Genomic DNA, 21,231 nt, shown 5'->3' with positions numbered 1-21,231 from the left:
CGGTCTCCAGAGCTGTGGATGAGGGTAATAGTGGTCCACACAGCCTATCTGGACCTCGCCAAGGCCTTTGACATCATCCCCCACTCTGGAATCATAGATAAACTTACTAAGCTGGGCATAAATCCCTACATCACTTGATGGGTTGCCAACTGGCTAATTGACAGAACCCAGACTGTAAAAGTAGCCGACTCCAAATCCAGCTCCAGACAGGTGACAAGTGGAGTACCTCAGGGTTCAGTCCTGGGACCACTCTTGTTTGGCATCTACTTCTCTGAAGTACAGGCCAACACTAAGGGACTTAGGCTAACAAAGTTCGCAGATGACTGCAAACTGGGAGCTATTACTGAATCCCCAAATGATGTGGATATTCTACAAAAGGGCTTTACAGAAATGGATGCCTGATGCCAGAGCCATGGGCTCAAGCTTAATGCCAAGAAATGTTTATTTATCCCCTTTGAAAAAAAAACATGTACCCATGAATTACCACATAGGTGGCAGTACACTAAACATTGAAATTGTGATGAGAGACTTAGGGACACAGGTGGACAGTGGTCTCACTTTCGATAACCACATCGCCACAACAGTCAGGAAACCCTTCTATGTTGCACACCTCATCACTAAGGGCTTTTTATCCAGAAAAAATGAGGTCATTGTCCCACTGTACTCATCCCTCATTAGACCCATTATAGAGTATAATCGGTCTAATGAGGGATGAGTACAGTGGGACAATGTACTCATCCCTGATTAGACCCATTATAGGGTATAATGCCCCATTTAGTATGTACCTCACAAGTCATCTGCAACAGCTGGAAAGGCCACAGAAATACCTCACTAAAAGAATCACAGGACTAAAGCAGATGCCATATGCTGACCGTCTAAAAAAACTCCAGCTATACCCTGTGGCATATCGTCTACTCAGAGGCAATCTCTGCTTAACATACAAGGCAAGGCCATGTCAAACCCTGAGCTGTTGGACATGCTCCACTTGAAGAAATTCCAATCCCTCAGAGCCACACCCTCCAGGGATCTAAACCTTGTCATCACAATGAACAAAACATGCTGGAAGGACAGGTTCCAGACCCAGAGACTCCCCATACTCTGGAATAGATTGCCCATACATGTCAAGGAGAGCACCTCCTTGGCCCTCTTCAAAAGGAACCTGGATGATTGAATGGGTGATAGGAAATTCACCCCAGAGATGATGTCAGTCACCCTGCTAGACAGGGGTGCAGAGAAGTAAATATTGTGGGAAGAAATATCCAGGGAATTGTTATGGCTAGGCTTGTATAGGCCCTAGGGCCGATAGCCTAGTACTAACCTATGAACCTATGAATAACTCAATAAAAGTCTGCATTGTATATTCCCAACTGTTTTAAAATTCTGCTAGTGCAGCTATGTCTTTGATCAGTCCTATTTCTAAAATTGCTGCTTGAGTTGAGTAACACAGAATTTGAGATACTTTCTACAATGGACACACAACAATACTATCATATTCAGGGATGAGTCAGTATAACGGTATATAAAAACATTTGAGCAGAACCCAAACAGTGCTCTATCTTTCTGTTGGATGTAGGGACATGAAACAAAACATGTCCCAGAGAATAAGTAGCTTTAAAGGATAAATGGTCCATAGAAACTTCCATAATGTGCACAGATTTCTATGTGCATCCTATTGACATAATGTGGCAAATCTATGTCACTGTACCGGCAAAAGAAGGCATTGCCACAGTTAGACCACAAGCTTCACTCATGACTTTAAACCTCTGAGAATTGTAGTACCCTCTACTAATTTCATCTGAAACTTCCGCAGCACTTGTATCTTACATTGATAAAATACTAGGTAAAACTATCAGCCTTCATGTCAAACTATTGGTTAATTTCTTCCCCACAGAAGGATCACTAATTTAAACTTTATTCGGTCCAGGAGGGTTAGATCCCACTGTACAAGCTATCATTCAAACATTCATTGAGGATTTTTTGACATGAAGTCCTAACTTCATTCCGCATTTGCTCATGAGTACCTGAATAACTCTACAGGACTTCAGTACCCACCCTAAACATCTGCTTGGCTTTCCACACAGATGCATTGAGGGCTATCTTCACCAGCTTGATAAAATCAAGCCTATGCTCCTGGTCTGTTCTTCTGGGAACCAGGTAAGTCCCTCTTTGTTCTTTTGTAAAGGATGGTCTAGAACCTTTAATTCCCTTCCTCCAAAATATGATGGTATCTTGCACTTAGTGTCATTCTCCCTTTACCAGTCCTTAAAGCACCTCAGCTGGCATCCAGATTTATTTCTGTAGGCCACAAAGCTTTCTTCTTACTAAGGTAAATGTAATTTGTATAAACATTGGTCAAAAAGTTAAGACATTAACTTTAAAATATCTGTAATCATAAGTAGTTAAACCCAGCTGTACTATTACTTTTGGGAAAGGTTACTCAAGTCTTCTGTTTAGACTTCTAGCCCAAAAATAAGGACACTTTTTAAAATATTGCTCCTACAAGCTTAACAAGTTGATAGAATAACGGGTTTTGCATTAGCATGAATTTTCTGAAGGAAATGAAGTCTGAATCTCAAATGTCTGCCATTATTATCTGACTTTGTTCCTCAGTGATTTGCCAGTGATTTGTCAGAAAATCACAATTTTATGAGAAATAGACCAAAATATGAGGCAAAAATCTGGACATTCTGCAAAAATCTGGACAGTTAAGAGATTTGTCCTTTATCTAGTCCCACCTCTTATGTTTAGTATGTATCAGACAGAAGCTACTATTACTTCTATGTATCTTGGAGTGAATCTTGGTTCCTACATCTAATTACATAGGTCTAGTAAAGCTGAAAATCAATAAAATGTTAAATTGCTGCCAGAGTATTTTTAGATTCTTTGAAACAGAAGGCCAAACTATAACTGAAAAAGGAATATTTCTACCACAGTCCTGATATGAGCTTTAGTTTTAGCCTAATTTTTCAAAGTGAAACTTACTGACCTATGAATCCCCTCAGACCTCATCTACAGATTTGTTCTTCTGTTCCCATCTCATAAACATCATTGTATCGGTCTGCCCCATGCAAACTGAGTATCTAAAAGAAAGCTACGTCCTCTATTTCCTTACTGTAATCTATAAGACTCTTACCAGCTTAACTTTTCTGTGACTCTGCTGTAAACTACATATCTCAACCAGCTTCTGTAAATTTTGTTTACAATCTAAGGATGTCCTACAAAGAAAAGCAAATTCATTCATCATCTCAGAACATTAATATTTTCAAATTTAGGTCACAAATTTGGGAATATCTTACCTTAAAATCAAATCTATTCCTTCACTTTCAGATTTTAGAGGTAAACATCTAACACATCCTATAGACAGAAATGCATTCCTGTTTTCTGCATGGTCCAGTAATTTAACTAGCAGTTATTGTGATTTCCAGTTCCAAGTAATCTTTAATGAAGCCCATTTAGTAATCACTGCATGGCTATTAAAATATATCTGTAATTACTGTATACATCTAAATAATTAGCAAAAATATCTGTTTTCTTTAACTTCCTTGTAAATCTCTATTTACAAAACAATAACAGAACACACTACATCTTCCATATTCTAACCATGCTCACTTGTATATATTCATTCAATTATTATAACCACCACTGTAAAGGGACAGCTATTCTAATTCTGTTATATAGTATTGTACTGTGTCCCTCCCTCCCTCCTTGAGATCTTGCTGAAAATGTTCCTTTGCAACCCCCTCAAAACTCGATACATACTAACTCCAAGTTAGTCACCCTTGGGGGTAAGGAAAAATAATGTCACTACCTGCTCCCAAGTCCCATGATCTTGGAAACAATACAGCTGCAATGTGCAAATAGATTGCATTTAACTGAGCTAACCATATAAACTGAATCTCAGCTTTATGAGACTCTTTTAATTAATATGCTCTTCCAGCTAATAAGTAATATCCCTCCCTGATGAAATCAGATGAGTTCCTAGAGTACCAGATTGATCATCAGCAGTTGAGGCATCTAATCCTTGGGCAGATAGCCTAGTATGAACCTATGACTCTATGATCTACTCTACAACACAATGTACCCTATAAAAACTCATATGACTTACTTTAAGCTTTGTTCTGTGTTGTAGTGCAGTGAGGAGGGGGTAATTTGACCCGAGTGTAAAAAAAAAAAACTTTGAATGATCAACCAAATGACCTTCAAAATGTCAGATTTCTAAAACTGAAAGTCAAAGCTGGAAGGAAAATGAATAACTTAACAAAAAATCTTATTCTAAATCATTTAAAAATGAACTGACTAATACTGAATATTATTAAGATGTATTTTCAGTTACCCCTTTCTATCCTTTTTTAAGGCTTACAATTTAATTATTGGCTGAAGAATGACTCCCAGGTAAGACATGGTCTTCTACTGCTCAGTGACATGAATATGAAATAAAGAAGAGAGACAAACGTCTCTGCTTATATACGTAAAAGTGACTAACTCAAGTTATCTTTCTGTAAAAGTTCTGAATCCTGTCTAATGGAAAATGCTGTTTAACAGCATGATAACTATATAACTCTCTCTCTCTCTATATATATATATGTGTGTGTCTTTCGGCTTTTCCTGGTTAGGGGTCGCCACAGCAAAACTCCGGTCTGCTAATGATTGGTAGCTGATTTTTACATGCCGAGTTACCAGTCCTGATGCACAACCTTCAACGAAGGTACGCCCATTCACGCATGTCTCCACGCAGAAGACGCTCAAGCTGAGAATCGAACCGGACAGGTCTTACTGTGAGGCAACAATGCTACCGCAGCACCACCACCGCGGGTTAAAATTAGACCAGATTCAGTTGTTGTATCTTTCGGCTTTTCCCAGTTAGAGGTCGCCACAGCAGAACTCCGGTCCACTAATGATTGGCAGTAGATTTTTACATACTGACTTGCCAGGCCTGACGCACAACCTTCAATGAAGGTACGCCCTTTCATGCATGTCTCCACACAGAAGATGCTTTAGCTGAGAATTGAACAGGACAACGTCTTACTGTGAGGTGGCAATGCTACCGCAGCACCACCACCGCAGCTGATATATATATATATATATATATATATATATATATATATATATATATATATATATATATATATATATATATACACATATGTATAGAGCGCTATCAGTGTCTGTCCAATGTGCTATAAAATAAAGAAAAAAATGTCTAGTTTTCTACTGGCTGTGCACCAAGCTATAAAATGCATTATTACAGAAGTCTTACAGTAATGCATGCCCTCTTCCTCTTGCTAGCTACCTTAACTTGTTGACTTACCTGTCTCCCCACAATCAGTACTGGAGTAGTGGTGACATCTAAGGGTTGTTTTTCAACCTCCTTCTTTAAATGTAATTTTGGTTTAATATCAACTTAGCATATTATTCAGAAAATTTTGTACAGCTAAGGGATAAATGGAGTAAGAAGACACATAACTCAGACTGCATGCATTTGGACATTACTAAGCCAAATGTGCTAAGATTCCAGTAGTACTGAATAGTATGTTAAACAGTAGTGGCTCCAGTTTGGTACAATTAATAACACATAGTGGTTGATTTTCATCGTTCACTGAAATTACTTGCACAGGAAGGATATGACAGTACAGAAAGCCATGTGAACCCAACAAAAGTTAAAGGGCAGTAGATCAGTGAAAAGCATTTCCTTCAGCTGCATGATTCCAGCTTTTCTAGTTTTGTTTGCTGTTGCCGGGTTGCTTAATACATTTTTGTGCTCATATTTGCATTGCCTGCATAGGAACGATGTATGTGAACTTGAAGAATTGTAGTTACAAAGTCTTTTGGCTTTTCCTGGTTAGGGGTCACCACAGCTGATTACCAGTCTGCTAATGACTGGCAGTGGATATTTATGGTGTCAAGTTGCCAGCCCGGTGCCCAACCTTCAAAAAAGGCACACCCACACATGTATGCACCTACCTGCATGTCTTTAACATTCACTCAACCATGGGGAGGACATGCAGACTCCACACACAAGGCACTCCAGCCGAGAATCAAACGGGAGAACCTCTTGCTGTGAGGTGACAATGCTAACCTCTGCACCACCGTGGTCTGTGAACTTGAAGAATTGTATTACATGTTATTAACCCCAAGGTCATGGCATCTTAGATAAAGAGTAAAACTTTTTCTTAATGGCTGTTCTTTCTTAGAGTTACAGAGACCCTAGGTTAAAAGTATAGATATAAACCCAAAGGTGTGCAAAAAAAAAAGAAAGAAGGAAATACTTGCTTCAATATTTGCTGGCTGTGACTGCAGGAATTCAGGAACGTGCTGGAAAAGTAAGGACATTTGTTTGGATGGTATATACTAAAGACTGGAATTTAGTACAGCTGTGGCTAAGCACGTTTGTTTAAGAAATTGCAATTTTATTCAGTCATTATATACCATATTTACAGTATATACATTTGTATATCAGTACAAATATGCATGATTATCAAGGATAAAACAATTTAATATACTTAACCATGAATATGAAAAAATGAAAATACATAATTTATCTAGCATATGTACTACGATATTTAGCTCATGTTTTTGCAGTTGTGGTATTTTAGTTTTGTGACAATTACAAATAGAAATGAAAGAAGTATGCCTTAGTGTTGTTATAGTATAATATTTATTGGTTTCCATTCATTTTGTATAACTGCATGATTTACTTAAATGCACTTAATCGACTTACTTAAATGATGAACTGTGTTTTACTAAATTGAGTCAATGGAGCTTGACATTCTTTTATGTGAAGCCGATACTATAAATATATATATATATATATATATATATATATATATATATATATATATATATAATTCACGTTTGGTGGACTTCGGATTTTGAATGTGCACAAAATACAACATACGAAAAAAACAAACAAAAATGTTCGAATGTTGACCGTCGTGATTTCTTCAGTTCAACATTTTGAATAACTGGTATTTCAAAATGTGTTTTACTCCAGGTGATGTTTTTTATAAATATGTTGTGTTTTTCGTCTAAATGAATGTAAACCTATTTATCATATATTGAAATTTGCATTGATTATCATTCTTGTGTTTACCAGAGGTTAAATGGTACAACATTAACAAAAATGCATTTTTCTTTTCAATTAAAACAGTTTTTATAATATTGCATATTTCAAAACAATAAAACAAAACCTAAAGCAATGTGAAACACTTAACGGCTTAGTAAACAAGATATTGATCAGTGTGAGGGCAATTAATGGTGTCCACAGGGTTCCTCAGCAATATTTCTGAAATGATCCCTTTTCTCCCTGCCTAGAATACAGTAGCAGAAAACCTTGAGGAGCGATATTCCAAGGATCAGATATATACCTATGTCGGTGACATACTTATTGCCGTCAATCCGTTCAAGACACTGGATCTTTACACCCAACAGGTCAGTTTGTTTGTCATTTGTGTTTTGACTTACCCTCAGTAAATGGTGTACATAGAAATAAGTGAAGTGAGGACTGCTCAGTCAGTTAATATGAATTAAAATGTCATTTTATTTCCAGTGTCATTTATCATTCAACAACCATTCTTTTAAAAAGTCTTATAGTTAGTTATTACCTACATATAGGCTGCATCTGAGATGTTACTGTGCTGTTTGCAGTAGGGATGATTATGCAAACACAATGATTTTTTCTTATTTTTTATAGACAAAGGGAAATAGTACTACTAATTTCTGAACATTATATCAGCTTGCAGCAATAATATATTATACAGCTTGTGTTGGGAAAAATGCATTTCCATATTTCTGATTTCATTTTCAGTAAGTGTTGCTACTCTGATCCTTCATTTATCTTCTCTGTAGGAACTTTAAACAACATAAGGGATTATAAAACCCCTGTGTGTAGGCTTGGTTTATGTGTTTGACACAGATATTTCAAATAGTTTATGACATAGAACTATAGCACTACATAAACAATGACATAGCCCAGATTTCAGAGGCAGGAGAAAGCCCTCTTAACAAAATGCAGCCAGATGCAGGGTTAATTTCTCAAAAAATAAGTTGCTCAGGCATTTTAATGTTCCCAAATAAATGAAAAAGGAGAATATATAATGTATACATCCCCAATCCAGCTGGAAGTGACTATGCATTAAAAAGACTCACCGTAGTGAAATGACTGAGCAGGCATCTGGATATCCATGTAATGTGTATGGCATTGCATTTGTATTCCCAAAAGTGCCACTACCAGCAAAATATGTTCTGAGTTTGTAATGCAGCCAAAATCTCTTCACATACAACGGGCTACAGATTATTTAGAAAAGACCCCTGTAGGATGCTACATATGCTTTGCACTCATATCAACATAATTTATCCAAGTAATGGGTAGGACGTATTGCACACAATGGTTCTCTATCACCATATTATACATGTAAGCATGCACCAAATGTAGACCTCAGTTCCTGAGTGATCACTTACTATGTCTCATCATGTAGCAAAGCTGTGTGTAATGTGCTGATCCACTTCATATAAATGGATGTAGTCCTGCAAAAAATACTTATTTTAATATTTGCTGGCTACAATTGCATGAATTTGCTAAAACTGCAAGGAAATGTGTTTGGAAGGTATGTAGTGAGGATTGGACTTTAGTGCAGCTGTAGCCAAGCATGTTTGTTTAGAGGAATTGCATTTTAATCAATCATTACATACCCTACTTTTAGTATATAACAGGTAACACATGCTAAATTGACTGCTACTACAGGACAAACAGTGTCAAAACCTTTTGTAGGAGGTAACTACACCTATATTGTGTTAATTTAGTTATGGTGTACTCTGCTTGTCATTTATATAAAAAAAACTGAATGCAGCCATACCGATAATGTGTAACAGTACATTTCTGCAGCACAGCACTGTCAGATGCACATGTATGATCAATACAGTTTTTCCATGCAGTTCCCACAAGGTCACGTATGTATACTCAATGTATGGAAGCAGCTCCCTGTGAGTCTTCCTGCAGCATGCAGGAGGGTTCCAAGAAAAAACTAACATATATTTGTTTTTTATCAGGACAAGGTAATGCAAAACTCCCAGTGTTATACTGACTTTGGTACTTTATGCACACAGCAGTGCATTTAATAAATTTAGCATCAACAACCCAGTGACTATGCACAGGTGTGGTAAACTGAAAATGTATACCTAAAAATATTTGATCACTAAACACTGACTTCTTGGTGATTGAAAGGGAAGGAGCTGCCACTCGATATATGCATGTTTATATTATCAATACCAGATAAATAAAAATGGAACATCTTTCATTAACTGCAACCCTTGATATAGTGTGCACAAACATGCCATTTAGAAAAAAATATTATTCTAGTATCTGTAAACAACCAAAATCCATCCATCAGTGATACTTCACAGTAGAGGAAGGCAATGGAGCATATATTGTAAATAATTAGATTAATTTACCAATTGCATTTGATTTGATTTTACTTATTGGATCATGTTCCTACTGTTAGTTCACTACACAAGTTGTTGGTTTTAAAGTATTTTACTCATGGGTAATACGTTCATCTTTATTTTATTTGAATTGAAATGTTTAATTATAACATTAGAATGGTTTAACACATTCTAACTTTCTTTGTTCTGAAATCATTCTTTCTTCTGCAGTTGTATGGATGATCTGTGTTTTTCTTCTTCAGATAACCTTATACCACTAATAAGCATACACCTTGTAATTGCTCCATAGTGTTCTCAGAAGCAGGAAACTTATCATCTCAGCATGGCTTCAGATTATTATTGTTGTGAATGTTAATCTTACAACAACATTGAATGTATATATACTATATATACTGACTCCTGTTTATTTGACTAATCCAAGTCGCTCATAACACGTGCTTCAGAATCTATGCAATATTTGTCTTCTGTGGGATGTAAGGAGATAAAACCATGATAACTGTTTTGGGCATCTGGCTTGAAATAGGAAGCCTCGGTGATAAAGTACTCATTTTGGTAAGGCTGACGGTCAGTGGTTGCTATCATCTTGTGCATGCTAAGATGGGGGTGTTGAGGTTGTCCTTCTCATTGAGCTGCATGTAGTGGACACACATGTGCACTGACACATAAAAAGTCGGCCAATTAGAAATCACTGTAGTCTGCCAGAAAATGTTAAGCACTGCAGTAGGGTATAGGTACATATTTATAAGATGGTATTGTAGCCCCCCCCCCCCGAGCACTGTATAAATTCAGTCACTGGAGAGTGAGGGGAAGGAACTCTGTGCCCAGCAGAGTAACAACGGCCTTCCAGCGCATGGCTGTCACCTATATAAATGGTCTTGCAAACTTATCATGGCCAGAAAAGGCATGTCTTTCTTATAAATTTACCCTCTGGGAGGTGGGGGAGTGATGTAAGATGCAGTGATTAAGCAAGAAGAGAGAAAGAAATGTTTTATCAAATACTGGAGAGACCTTGATGGCCTGTCTTGTAAGGACAGAAAACAAATATAAATGAATCAATGGGTTTAAATAACAATTAAATGATTAAGGGATAAGCACTATTTCAACTTGTTTGAATAAAAGGGTTATCCGGGCATATTTTTGTATAAGAAAGCTTGGTTATTTCACATATAACATCTCTAGCAATATTTTGAGCTACCTTAACAGAATCAGTATTCAATAGAAGGGAACCTGAACAATGGAGTACTTCATCCTTGTGGATCAAAAACGAAATTGCATGGTATTAAGACCAACTCCTTTTTTAAGCTTTATAGAAAAAGAGGTGGCTGCTGATGATATCTTTTGTGATCTGAAATATCATGAGAGAAAGAAAATGATGTCCTTTGACCAACGGATCTATAAATGAAAACGAAACATTTTGATGCGACTATGAGCAATGAATCAAATCAGTTTTCCAAATTTCTTTGGTTTACTTTTTGAAAATTATTGCTTATCAATGATTTTTCAGTGACATTTTATATTTCTAAAACATAGATATTAGTGTTCTTTGGGATGTAGGTAGAAGTGTCAGTTCCAAGCTATGTTTTATATTAATACCAGCCCCATCTTAAATGCAACAAATGGCGTGTTCTGTCTGTAACTGGCAGAATGATGTTTATGAACTTTTTAGATGTGGAAGCCAGTTTAAGATATGGATTCAGATTGGAGTCATTAGCTAGTGACCAAGATAAGGTCTCAAATGCAAATTTATTTTTATAATTCCTTTCATAAGTTGCTCTGACTGCCTCACTTGGGCATGTACTACTGGCTGAGATCCATTGTCATGGTTTAAGAAAACAGAAAATATTGCTCCAAGGTAGTACTGTCCCATGTCTTCTCACTTCTCTTTCTAGATCCTCTGCCTTGGCATTTTCAGTCAAACTCTGGATATGCTCGTCATTAAGCTTATATTTTGAGGCTGGTGTCTGTTGGAAACCATACTTGGGCCTTGTCATAATTAACATATTTTGAGAAAATATATCATCTGTTTTTTTTTTTTTTTTTTTGGTACTATGGCTGATTTTGGTGGAACATTTACCTTTTACTCATTTGATTTCTTTCTCCACTAAATTTGAAATAACTCATTATAGGATGTGATTCTCTAAAGTTTGTATTTTGAGTAGCTGATGGAAATGAAAAAATTCAGTGCCAGTCTCAGAGCTCTCATTTATTTTTTGTCAATGTTCATTGTGATCCTAGTTTGACCAGTTTCCTTTCACTGTAAGAGTTCTTAGTTAATGCCTCCATCCTGCCTGGGAAGCATCCATTTTAATTACCTGAGATGAGATGGAAGAGAAGAGAAGGGAGAAAAAATTGGAAAAGACTGCCTTCAGTGCAAAATCCATCTATATACGCTGAAGCATTTCAAATTGTTATGGAACCCTTTCCAAAATTTTAGTTAACTCACTAAATTTCTAGAAGAATTAACTGGTAAAGAAAACTTCTTGAATGCAGGAAAATATTGCACCTAAAATATTCAGCTTGTTTGTTGCTAAGGTATGAGGAAGGAATTTTGAAAAAAATAGCTGATCTATGCTGTCTCTGATTTTCTAAGGACAAATGCCTTTTGTATGTGGAGTCTAATATTGACTCCTGTTAGAAGATTGGGCTAGGTGGACACCAGACTTTACTATGAAAGTTAGTAAATAGAAGAAGGTAAAATGCATGAATGCATAAATCAAGAGGATACTCTGTGATCATGCAAAATCAAGTTGTCCTTAGATATGAATGTAGAGCTCTTCATGGTTCTTGGAAAGTCTATTACTGCAGCAATCTTTTCTGTGACCACTGAAGGGAATGAAATATAAGAAATGGAAGTAAAAAGATAATGGCCAGCCACACACACACACACACACACACACACACACACACACACACACACACACACACACACACACACGCACACACGCACACACGCACACACACACACCACATGCACACGAGTTAATTTCATTCTCATTTTTCTTGTTTCTTTGTTAATTTTTATGTGTGTGCATACACACACACACACACACACACACACACACACGCACACACATATATATATATAGTTATATATATATATATATATATATATATATATATATATATATATACACACACACACACACACACACACACACACACACACACACACTGAATTACAAAATACATTGAACGTTCTGAGATATAATGTAACAAAAGTAGGGGTATATGAGATACACAACATAACAGATATTCAAATAAGATGATTGCAGAAGTATAAAATCTTGGTTTATAATAAATCATATTAGCGCTTTATCTAGCCTACTTTTTAAACTCAGATATACTCTTGTTTTCTTGATCTCTAATAATTATTCTTTTGTGTTCCTAAGTCAATGTTGTACGAACTAATTTAGGACAACAGAGGAGAATGCATAAGGTGTGAAAAGGAAAGTTTGTTTCCACAGAAGCTGATTAAATTTTGACAACTTCAGCTTTCCTTTCATACATTTTTATATCTTGCAGGGAAAATGTTACCTGGGGTTCGGAGGGATGGGAGTGTCAGATATAAACTGCTCTTCAGAAAAGCTCTCAATGATAAATCCATGGAGACTTTAGCAATCAAAGTCACGGTGGTATGGGTCAGAAAACTGTTTGACACAGCAGTAAGGCAAACCTGTCTTATTCAGATGCATAAATTAATGCAGCAGTTTTAGATTTGGACAGAATTCACTGTTTGCTTTTCATTAGATGTCTGAAAAGAAAAGTGTTCCAATTTTACCATCTCAGACATTCTAATGCAAGACTTTATGGATGCTATCATGAATTAATCTGTTCTGCTAAAAAATAAGAATCATCAGGAATTAAACACTAATCCTCTGTTCATAATGTCTGACACCTCAGAGACTTAGGTGAAGCTCTGATCCGTGTCGCTGAGACAGTAGAGATGTATAGAGGGCATGAAGTATAGCAGGTGAAAGGCACTGATTGTATAGTATCTGTGATACATGGTTACAGCACTTACTGGATCTGATGTAATGTTGTGCCCAAACTGACCGTTAAATGCCGATACACATGTTAGGCTTTTCCTTCCAAGCCCTTATATCCACCTCATCTCCAGATTGAGTAGTTTATGAAAAAGGAGAGCTACAGCTGAATTCCAACTAAAATGATATAGCTCTTTTAATGCTAATGTAAAGACACACATATGTTTGAAATTAAAATTAATAACACCGCCATGTTAAAAACATTCCTTTCTCTTTTAATGCTAATGTAAAGATGCACATATGTTTGAAATTAAAATTAATAACACTGCCATGTTAAAAACACATTCCTTTACACGATGAACACCATATAACAGTTCTACACTATTTATTTTCTGAGCATATATCCTTTAGCTAAGCAAACACAGTAAAAAAATGTTGAGCACTAAACATTCACAATCTATCTATCTCTTAAGTTTAACTTGCTTTATCATTTCATGGATTTATTACTGATAAGTGAGGATTAACACTGCCAGCTAAGTGTACTGCAGCCATTCCTTGCGATGTTGGCGAGGAACTGGACTGAGAATGACAGTGTGGGTAGACATAAAGCAGGCTTGGTTAGTATTTACAGCTGTGTAGTTGGGGCAGTGAAAGTCATACACAGCACTTAGACCAAACCCAGTAATGCATCGTAGCTTACTAGAAACATTACAATGTGTAAGGAGGACAGGAGGCCTGTGCTTAGAATAATAGCCATGTGTGTATGTGTGTATGTGTGTGTGTGTGTGTGTGTGTGTGTGTGTGTGTGTGTGTGTGTGTGTGTGTGTGTGTGTGTGTGTGTGTGTGTGTGTGTGTGTGTGTGTGTGTGTGCATATGTTTGTGTAAGTGCAGCATGTATTTGGATCCTTGTGCTCTTTGTTCTCCAGTAGACAGCAACATTGTCCCTGGCCATAAGGGTTTAAGACTGGACTTCAAGATTCACATCATAGTGGCCAGGCTGAGTTCACAAGTTACACTGTATTGTCACAGAAACCAAGGCAAGTCACAGTAATCCCAGAATTGCCCAAAAAGCAGCATAAACCTTCAGTCATTTGTGTGATAGTAGGATGCTGTGTTGTACAGCTGAGTCCATTTGCTTTGACTACATGCCATAAAGCAGTTGTGTTGTCAATAGCGTAACTCGTCTTCGGACACTGATTCTCCTTTTCTATCAACTTGGTAAAATGCAAACGCCATGGATTCACAAATATCACCTGGAAGCTTCCTTATTTTTGTCTTTTCCTGACACAGTTTTTACAATATTTTGAGAAATTCATGAATGTGTATTGTATTATCTGATCTCAGTGTACTTGGGGTATAAGTTCACTCTTATTCTATGATGGTGTGCTGTCTTACTCTCAGCTGCCTGTATTCTTCTGTTAAAAGCAGCATTACTTTATACTTCACTGCCATTTGGTGAGAATGTCAGTTTTCAGCGTTAGTACTTAGGTCAGTTATTAACATTCCCTCTGTTTATTACCCATACTTCTCATTTTCACAGTCCCCACCACATTATCTCTGCTCCATCCTTATCCTCCATTTCAGCCTAATTTACAGATTTGGGAACTGCTACTTCTTTACTTGAATATCTCACTTCACTACCTTGATTAGCCATATAGTATGACTTCCTTTGTTTTTTATATATATATATATATATATATATATATATATATATATATATATATATATATATATATATATATATATATATATATATATATATATATATATATATATATATATATATATATATATATATATATATATCATTTTCAAGCCCCTGGATCCCAACATTTGTCAAGTACCTCTTCATGATTTTTGTACAGCTTTACCTGGTTCTGAAATCAGATCAATAGAGAAAAGAAACCATTTTGTATTAACCACCATGCAGCTTTCTTCAGTGCTACCACCTTCTTTCCTATCATATTTACACCATTTGTTTCAAGGTCCATTCCACTCTTCTGGCAAAAAAAAAATAAATAAAAATTTAATCATTTAATTTAGTTGAATAAATACCACTTTTTGGGTCTCCCACGGATATCCTAGTGAGGCTAATCCAGTTAATGAATGTTGGATAAATAAATAACTAAATAAATACATACATACATGCATACACACATGCATAAATAAAATAACTTTATCCCAGACTTTCTAAAACTAAAAAAAATAAGCAGAGAGTGGGGAGAGAACCACTGAAGCATACATATATATATATATATATATATATATATATATATATATATATACATATAATCAGCAACTTTTTAGCTATGCAGCATAGACTACATGGTTTATGTTCATTTCCTTTCTTGAGTCTTGCTACATATATTATAAGATTTCTGTACATTATTTTTCTGTCAGGGTTTTTTTAATCATTCGTTTATTTGATATCGCTTCATTCGGCATTCGGCATGCCTTCAGTCTTCTTTCTCTTCTGGCCCCAGAGAACACAGTTCTGGGCATGACTACAATATATGTTTTAACATATTTATTAAATCTTAATTCACACAATGGCATGAGTATGCATATATTAACAGAAAAGAAAACAAACTATACTGACTTTTTCAATCTTTTCATGCAATATACAAGTGTGTTATTTACTGCAACATTACATAAATTATTGAATTTTTGCCTTGCATTAAACCTCACTCCCCCTCCTGTACATTATTCTACGTTTTGTTTCTGTGGTTTCCATTTATTTCTAATTTGCTCTTTCCCTTTTCTTTTTTTTAACTGAGTTTTAGTTACAGCTCTTGACCCTGTTTGAAAAGACTTTCCCGATAAACAGATGTGTGGTATTAATGGAGTAGCATCTTCTTCAATAACCAAGATGTCTGCCATTGTGACACATCTAAAAACAGTACAAAAAAGCTGTTGTATGTTTGGGAAAATTTGTGGAACAGAGTCCAATGCTCTTAATGTACAATTTGCAAATGTCTGCACACCCTTAATTTCTAGTATGTCACCAAGAGCTACACTACTGGTAGATGAATCCTGACTCCCTCAACTTCCCAAAACTTGATTCCTAGACAATGCCAGCGTCTCCTCTGACACACGTAGTCAAAGAATCATGCAGGCACTAAGTGCCATTTCCCATGTTTGCCCCCTTTCCAATAAGTGTGACTGTTTGGTTATATTCCTTAGTTGATGTGGGGGGCACCACTCCACAAATGGTGGTATAGTGGCTTGACCCCCCCCCCCCCAGTACTGACAACAGTGTTTTGAGGGATTTTATTCAGGTATTGGATGGAAGTGCCAACAAGTGTGCAACATTTTTTTTTATTTTATGACCACCTGAAGTTTAGTGCTTGCATAATTATATGACCCTACAATGTTCTGGTATCAATTTCTAAATCATCTAGAGTGTCATTTAGTTCCAAATCTTCTCGTACCTTTCCGGGGTCTTTCTAGGTAATTGCATTGTCAGTCTGGTTATGAGACCTGCTCTTCTTGCAACAGTCTAATTTTAAATGTTCTTTTTGAAGTGCTTTGTTCCACAACAATTCAGTTTCTACATTGACTTTCCTCTAAAATTGATTCCAAAGACAAAATCCTTCCAGGGGATCCAGAAATAGCCTGTCAGCAGTGAAAGCTGCAGTCAAAAGGGAATGTTGATTCTGAGATATGTTACCTACAATGAGGAGAGACCTCATTATTGGCTAATTTGCTTGTCTCTGAATCACCATTTAACAATTTCCTGTGGCAGTTCACACTGTTGCATGCTGGCCCACACATTGCATTGGTAGATGCACCTCCCCATTCACCCTGACACTCTGTCTCACACACACACACACACACACACACACACACACACACACACACACACACACACACACACACACACACACACACACACACACACACCAGCATACCTCTTACCTTCCTCTGAGTTGGCATAATGTCCCTGATTTTAACCTTTGTTTTCTCTACCTCTTGCACATTATGAATGATTACAACCAGTTAATGATGACAGATGTTAAGAGTTTCATTTTTCCTCTTGTTTGGAAAGTGTAATGTGATGCATTTTTAGGCAAGATGAATTTAGTTTCAAAATTCTCCATGGTGACATCTAATGCTCTGCCTGGCTTTGTCCCAGTACCTGTGCCAACATGCACACACACCTATAACTCTCAACTGTCCCTGATTTTAATGACTGATCCTGTTGTTGCTTCTTATAAGTGTCCTTCCCCTCAAAACTCACAGATCATTGAAATCAGTGAATATTTTGAGAAATTAGAATTTCATGTGTATTAACTTCCTTGTTTAGTATAGGGAGTCAAGGCTTTTGCTAGCCGTGTCACAGATAAAGTGTTTGAATGTCACCTCCCCTTTCACTTTTTTCTTTTTGGCATTGTTTTCAAATAACTAGTAATATGTATGGACTCTCCACTGTGTCTGGTGGTCTAGTGGTAGAGTGAAGAGTTACGTCTCTGCTCAAAAGCTATGCAAGATTGCAGTAGGTAGATGGTGTCTAATGTTCTCCGTGCCATACATCTTTCATTCTGCAAAATGTTGGTTTATCTTTTTATGTGCCTTTAAGGCATGGAATGAAGAGTATCCTGGCTGTCTAGTTTTCTCCATGCCCCCAATATTGCAGGAGTGAGTTACAGGTGGAATTCAGTGTCATAGTGTGCACATGTTTATGGGCTGAGTGGTGTAGCTTTGGGTATATTCCACTTCCAACCGTTTTACATCCCACTTTCAGGTACCTATTCCTCTGCAAAATACGACCCTCCAGAATGCAAGCTGCATACTGGTGTGCTCATGCTATGGGTACATCAAAGATATATGCTTCTACCACTGGTAAGGGGCAAACACAGTGCATGTAGTTTCTCCTTAAAAATATTGATAGCAAAACCCCTTGATTATAAAATGAAGTAATTTCAGCCTGCAAGTCTTGTCTTGCTTTGTTGGAGCATAACAAATTAGAAATGATTAATAACCACAGATAGTGATGCTTGGATGTAAGTAATGCTAAAAGATCAGGAAATGATGAAAGCATCCACCCTCCATACAATTTTTTTTCTTTTTTTAATTTATGAATATGGGTGTCCTTTGATGAGATCCATTCCCATTTTTGACTCCTTCCTCAAATTTATTGATCACCTATTACGTATTCTGACATGAATCAGGTCTAAATTGTTAGCCCTGCTGCTTTGCAGCTTGGAAAAAGAAAAAAATACTGCCGCAACATGTAAAAGATGGTTTAACATGATATAAAGTAATAGAATAAAATAACAAAAAACAGCTAACACAGCAAAACAGAAGCAGATTTATTACTATAAAAATATAGAGAATACAGTAAGCACTTTCACACCTCTAAAGGCGATTTATCAGACCAACAGTCAACTAAAATATAGGCATTAAATAGTAAACTAATGAGCAAGTGCACATGACCTTAAAATTGGTTTTAAAGGTACAACATCATGTAAATCTAGACCTTTATCAGCTTGCAGGTCAAGAATCCTGTTTAGTCCAAGGCATTATGTACAATTCCTTGCATTTCTACCCCTACAGTTCACATGAAACAATTGTAATATTAAAAATTCAAATGAACGACTACTACCTGCTACATGTATATGTTTAGCTAAAGCATTTTTTATATTTGCTCTTTTCATATCATAGACATGTTCACTGATACGCTGTCTACGTGTACAGTTAGTTTTCCCAGCATAAAAACATTTGCATATCATGCAAGAAGCCAAATATACCATATTAGTACTACTGCAAACTGCATAGAAATTAAACTTATATGTATAATTAGTGGATAGATGAGTCAACACTGATATGTGTGTGTGTAAATATATATATCTATATATATATATATATATATATATATATATATATATATATATATATATAGGGTCAATATTATTTCTTCAACAGCTTAGGTTGTCGAATGCTTAATGATCAACAAATAAGTGTCGAAGTTTCAAAATCACAAATGGCCATATACGCAAATACTTTCCTCAAGGAAAGAATTCATTAGCCCGTCCAGAAATAAAATTAACTTTTCAACCTAAATATAGTGGGAGGCTATGCCCCCCCAGCCCCCCGATGTGGGGGGCTATGCCTCCCACACACCCCTAACTAAATATACCAACTCTTTGATTGCTCTACATTGGGGAAAGGGAAATCCCCAATAAAGGCCAAGCGAATTTTTTCCTGAGGAAAGAATTTGCATATATGGCCATTCGCGATTTTGAAACTTTGACGCTTAGGTGTCTATCATTGAGCATTCGACAACCTAAGCTGTCAAAGAAATAATATAGACCCTATATATATATATATATATATATATATATATATATATATATAAATAAAATGACACATATTACTGGTCCTACATGCAAAAGTACCAATTCTATTAGATATTAGGCATGCTGGTCTACCAAAATTGTAACATAGTTTCTAATTCAAAGACAATATGTCAAATTCATTCTAAGTTTATTATTAGTAACCATATTAGTTTGTTTAACTACATTTTGATTAGCTAATTCTGAATAATAAGGCTTTGAAAAATCTTATCTATGCATCAGAACTTCACCATTCTATATTCATTTGCATTTTTAGAATAGCCTCTATGTAAAAATATGTTTAAAAGCACTCAACATAATATTCTCATTCAGCCTCACTACTCTAAGAAACTGATTTTTAAGGACATTCTTATGAATATTGCATCAATGTATACTACTTTGATGTAAAATGTTATTATCTTACTTTTTTATATAGACTCGTAGATATAGATCCATAAATGCTCTTACTAAACAATAAAACCAATAAAAATCATCCAAAAAAACCCAACGGATTGCAGCTTAGTCAGATCATCCATTTGATGTCATTATCCTTTTTTTGTTCATAATTTTTCATTTGAGGGCTGTGAGTTCTGGCCGTATTGTGTATGCACAGCAAGTAATATTCCATGTTGTTTTCCATAGACATTCTTCAAGTTCCTTATATGGCATTTCTACCCCCACATTTGCACTACTTGATTGGTTCCACAATGTCACATTCTGCTTGTGATCCATTGGTAGTGTTCAGAATCATCCCTTTGTTACATATAGTCAGTTTCTTCAGCTACAATGCCATACAGATACATTGAAAACCTGCACATTAGCAGCAGAGAGTGTTCTTTATTGCCTCATGTTTTTGGTCTCAATACTAACTATATTTACATCATACAACATATAGCACAGATCACAACTTATCTTTGATCATGCAGTCCCAAATTATGCATCTACTAATAACAAGTTTCTGTGTGTGTGTGTGTGTGTGTGTGTGTGTGTGTGTGTGTGTGTGTGTGTGTGTGTGTGTGTGTGTCTCTCTCTCTCTAGTAAACATTCATTTTTTTCACTCCCCTTGGACCTCATTATTACCAGCCTGATCCACAGTGCCCCACACCTACACTGGGTCAGCCAGCTGTTCTACTACCTCCTGGACTTCTTCGGGTGTTGCTTGGACCATTCATGGATCTCAGTGGCATCCTGGTGGCTCAGCCATCTGTACTTCAATCTAGTGGGTTCTCTTTTTTGTATTATAAGTCTCACTCACTTTTCCTGCCATCCCCCACATTATTATTGGTCATGTCCAAGAGCAACTCCTCACTTTGGACCATGCCTCCCATTTGGGAGCATCACCAGTATGTGTTCTCCCCCCAGGATGGACACATCTATCCATTCTTGCCAGTCCATCAGTCACCCGAGTGTCAGCTACACTGCATTTGGGGCTTTATCCCTTTTTGCCACCAGAGTGGCTTTTTGGGACAAAATTG

At 36.5% G+C, this 21,231-nt stretch overlaps 1 protein-coding gene across 1 annotated transcript in view; it reads left to right on the top strand.

Moving 5' to 3' along the window:
• MYO3A (myosin IIIA) overlaps positions 1-21,231 on the top strand; it is a 2,697,794-nt gene that overhangs the window by 1,645,413 nt on the left and 1,031,150 nt on the right. Inside the window, exon 11 of the mRNA XM_044064554.1 lies at positions 7,312-7,428. Coding sequence (XP_043920489.1) covers positions 7,312-7,428 — 117 coding nt within the window. The remainder of the gene's footprint in view (positions 1-7,311; positions 7,429-21,231) is intronic.

The sequence above is a fragment of the Protopterus annectens genome, chromosome 3.part0 (genome assembly GCF_019279795.1).
Source record: "Protopterus annectens isolate FY-2018-M chromosome 3.part0, PAN1.0, whole genome shotgun sequence".
Taxonomy (NCBI): domain Eukaryota; kingdom Metazoa; phylum Chordata; order Ceratodontiformes; family Protopteridae; genus Protopterus; species Protopterus annectens.
Note: the sequence above shows the minus strand (reverse complement) of the source record. Positions and strands in the feature narration are given on the sequence as shown.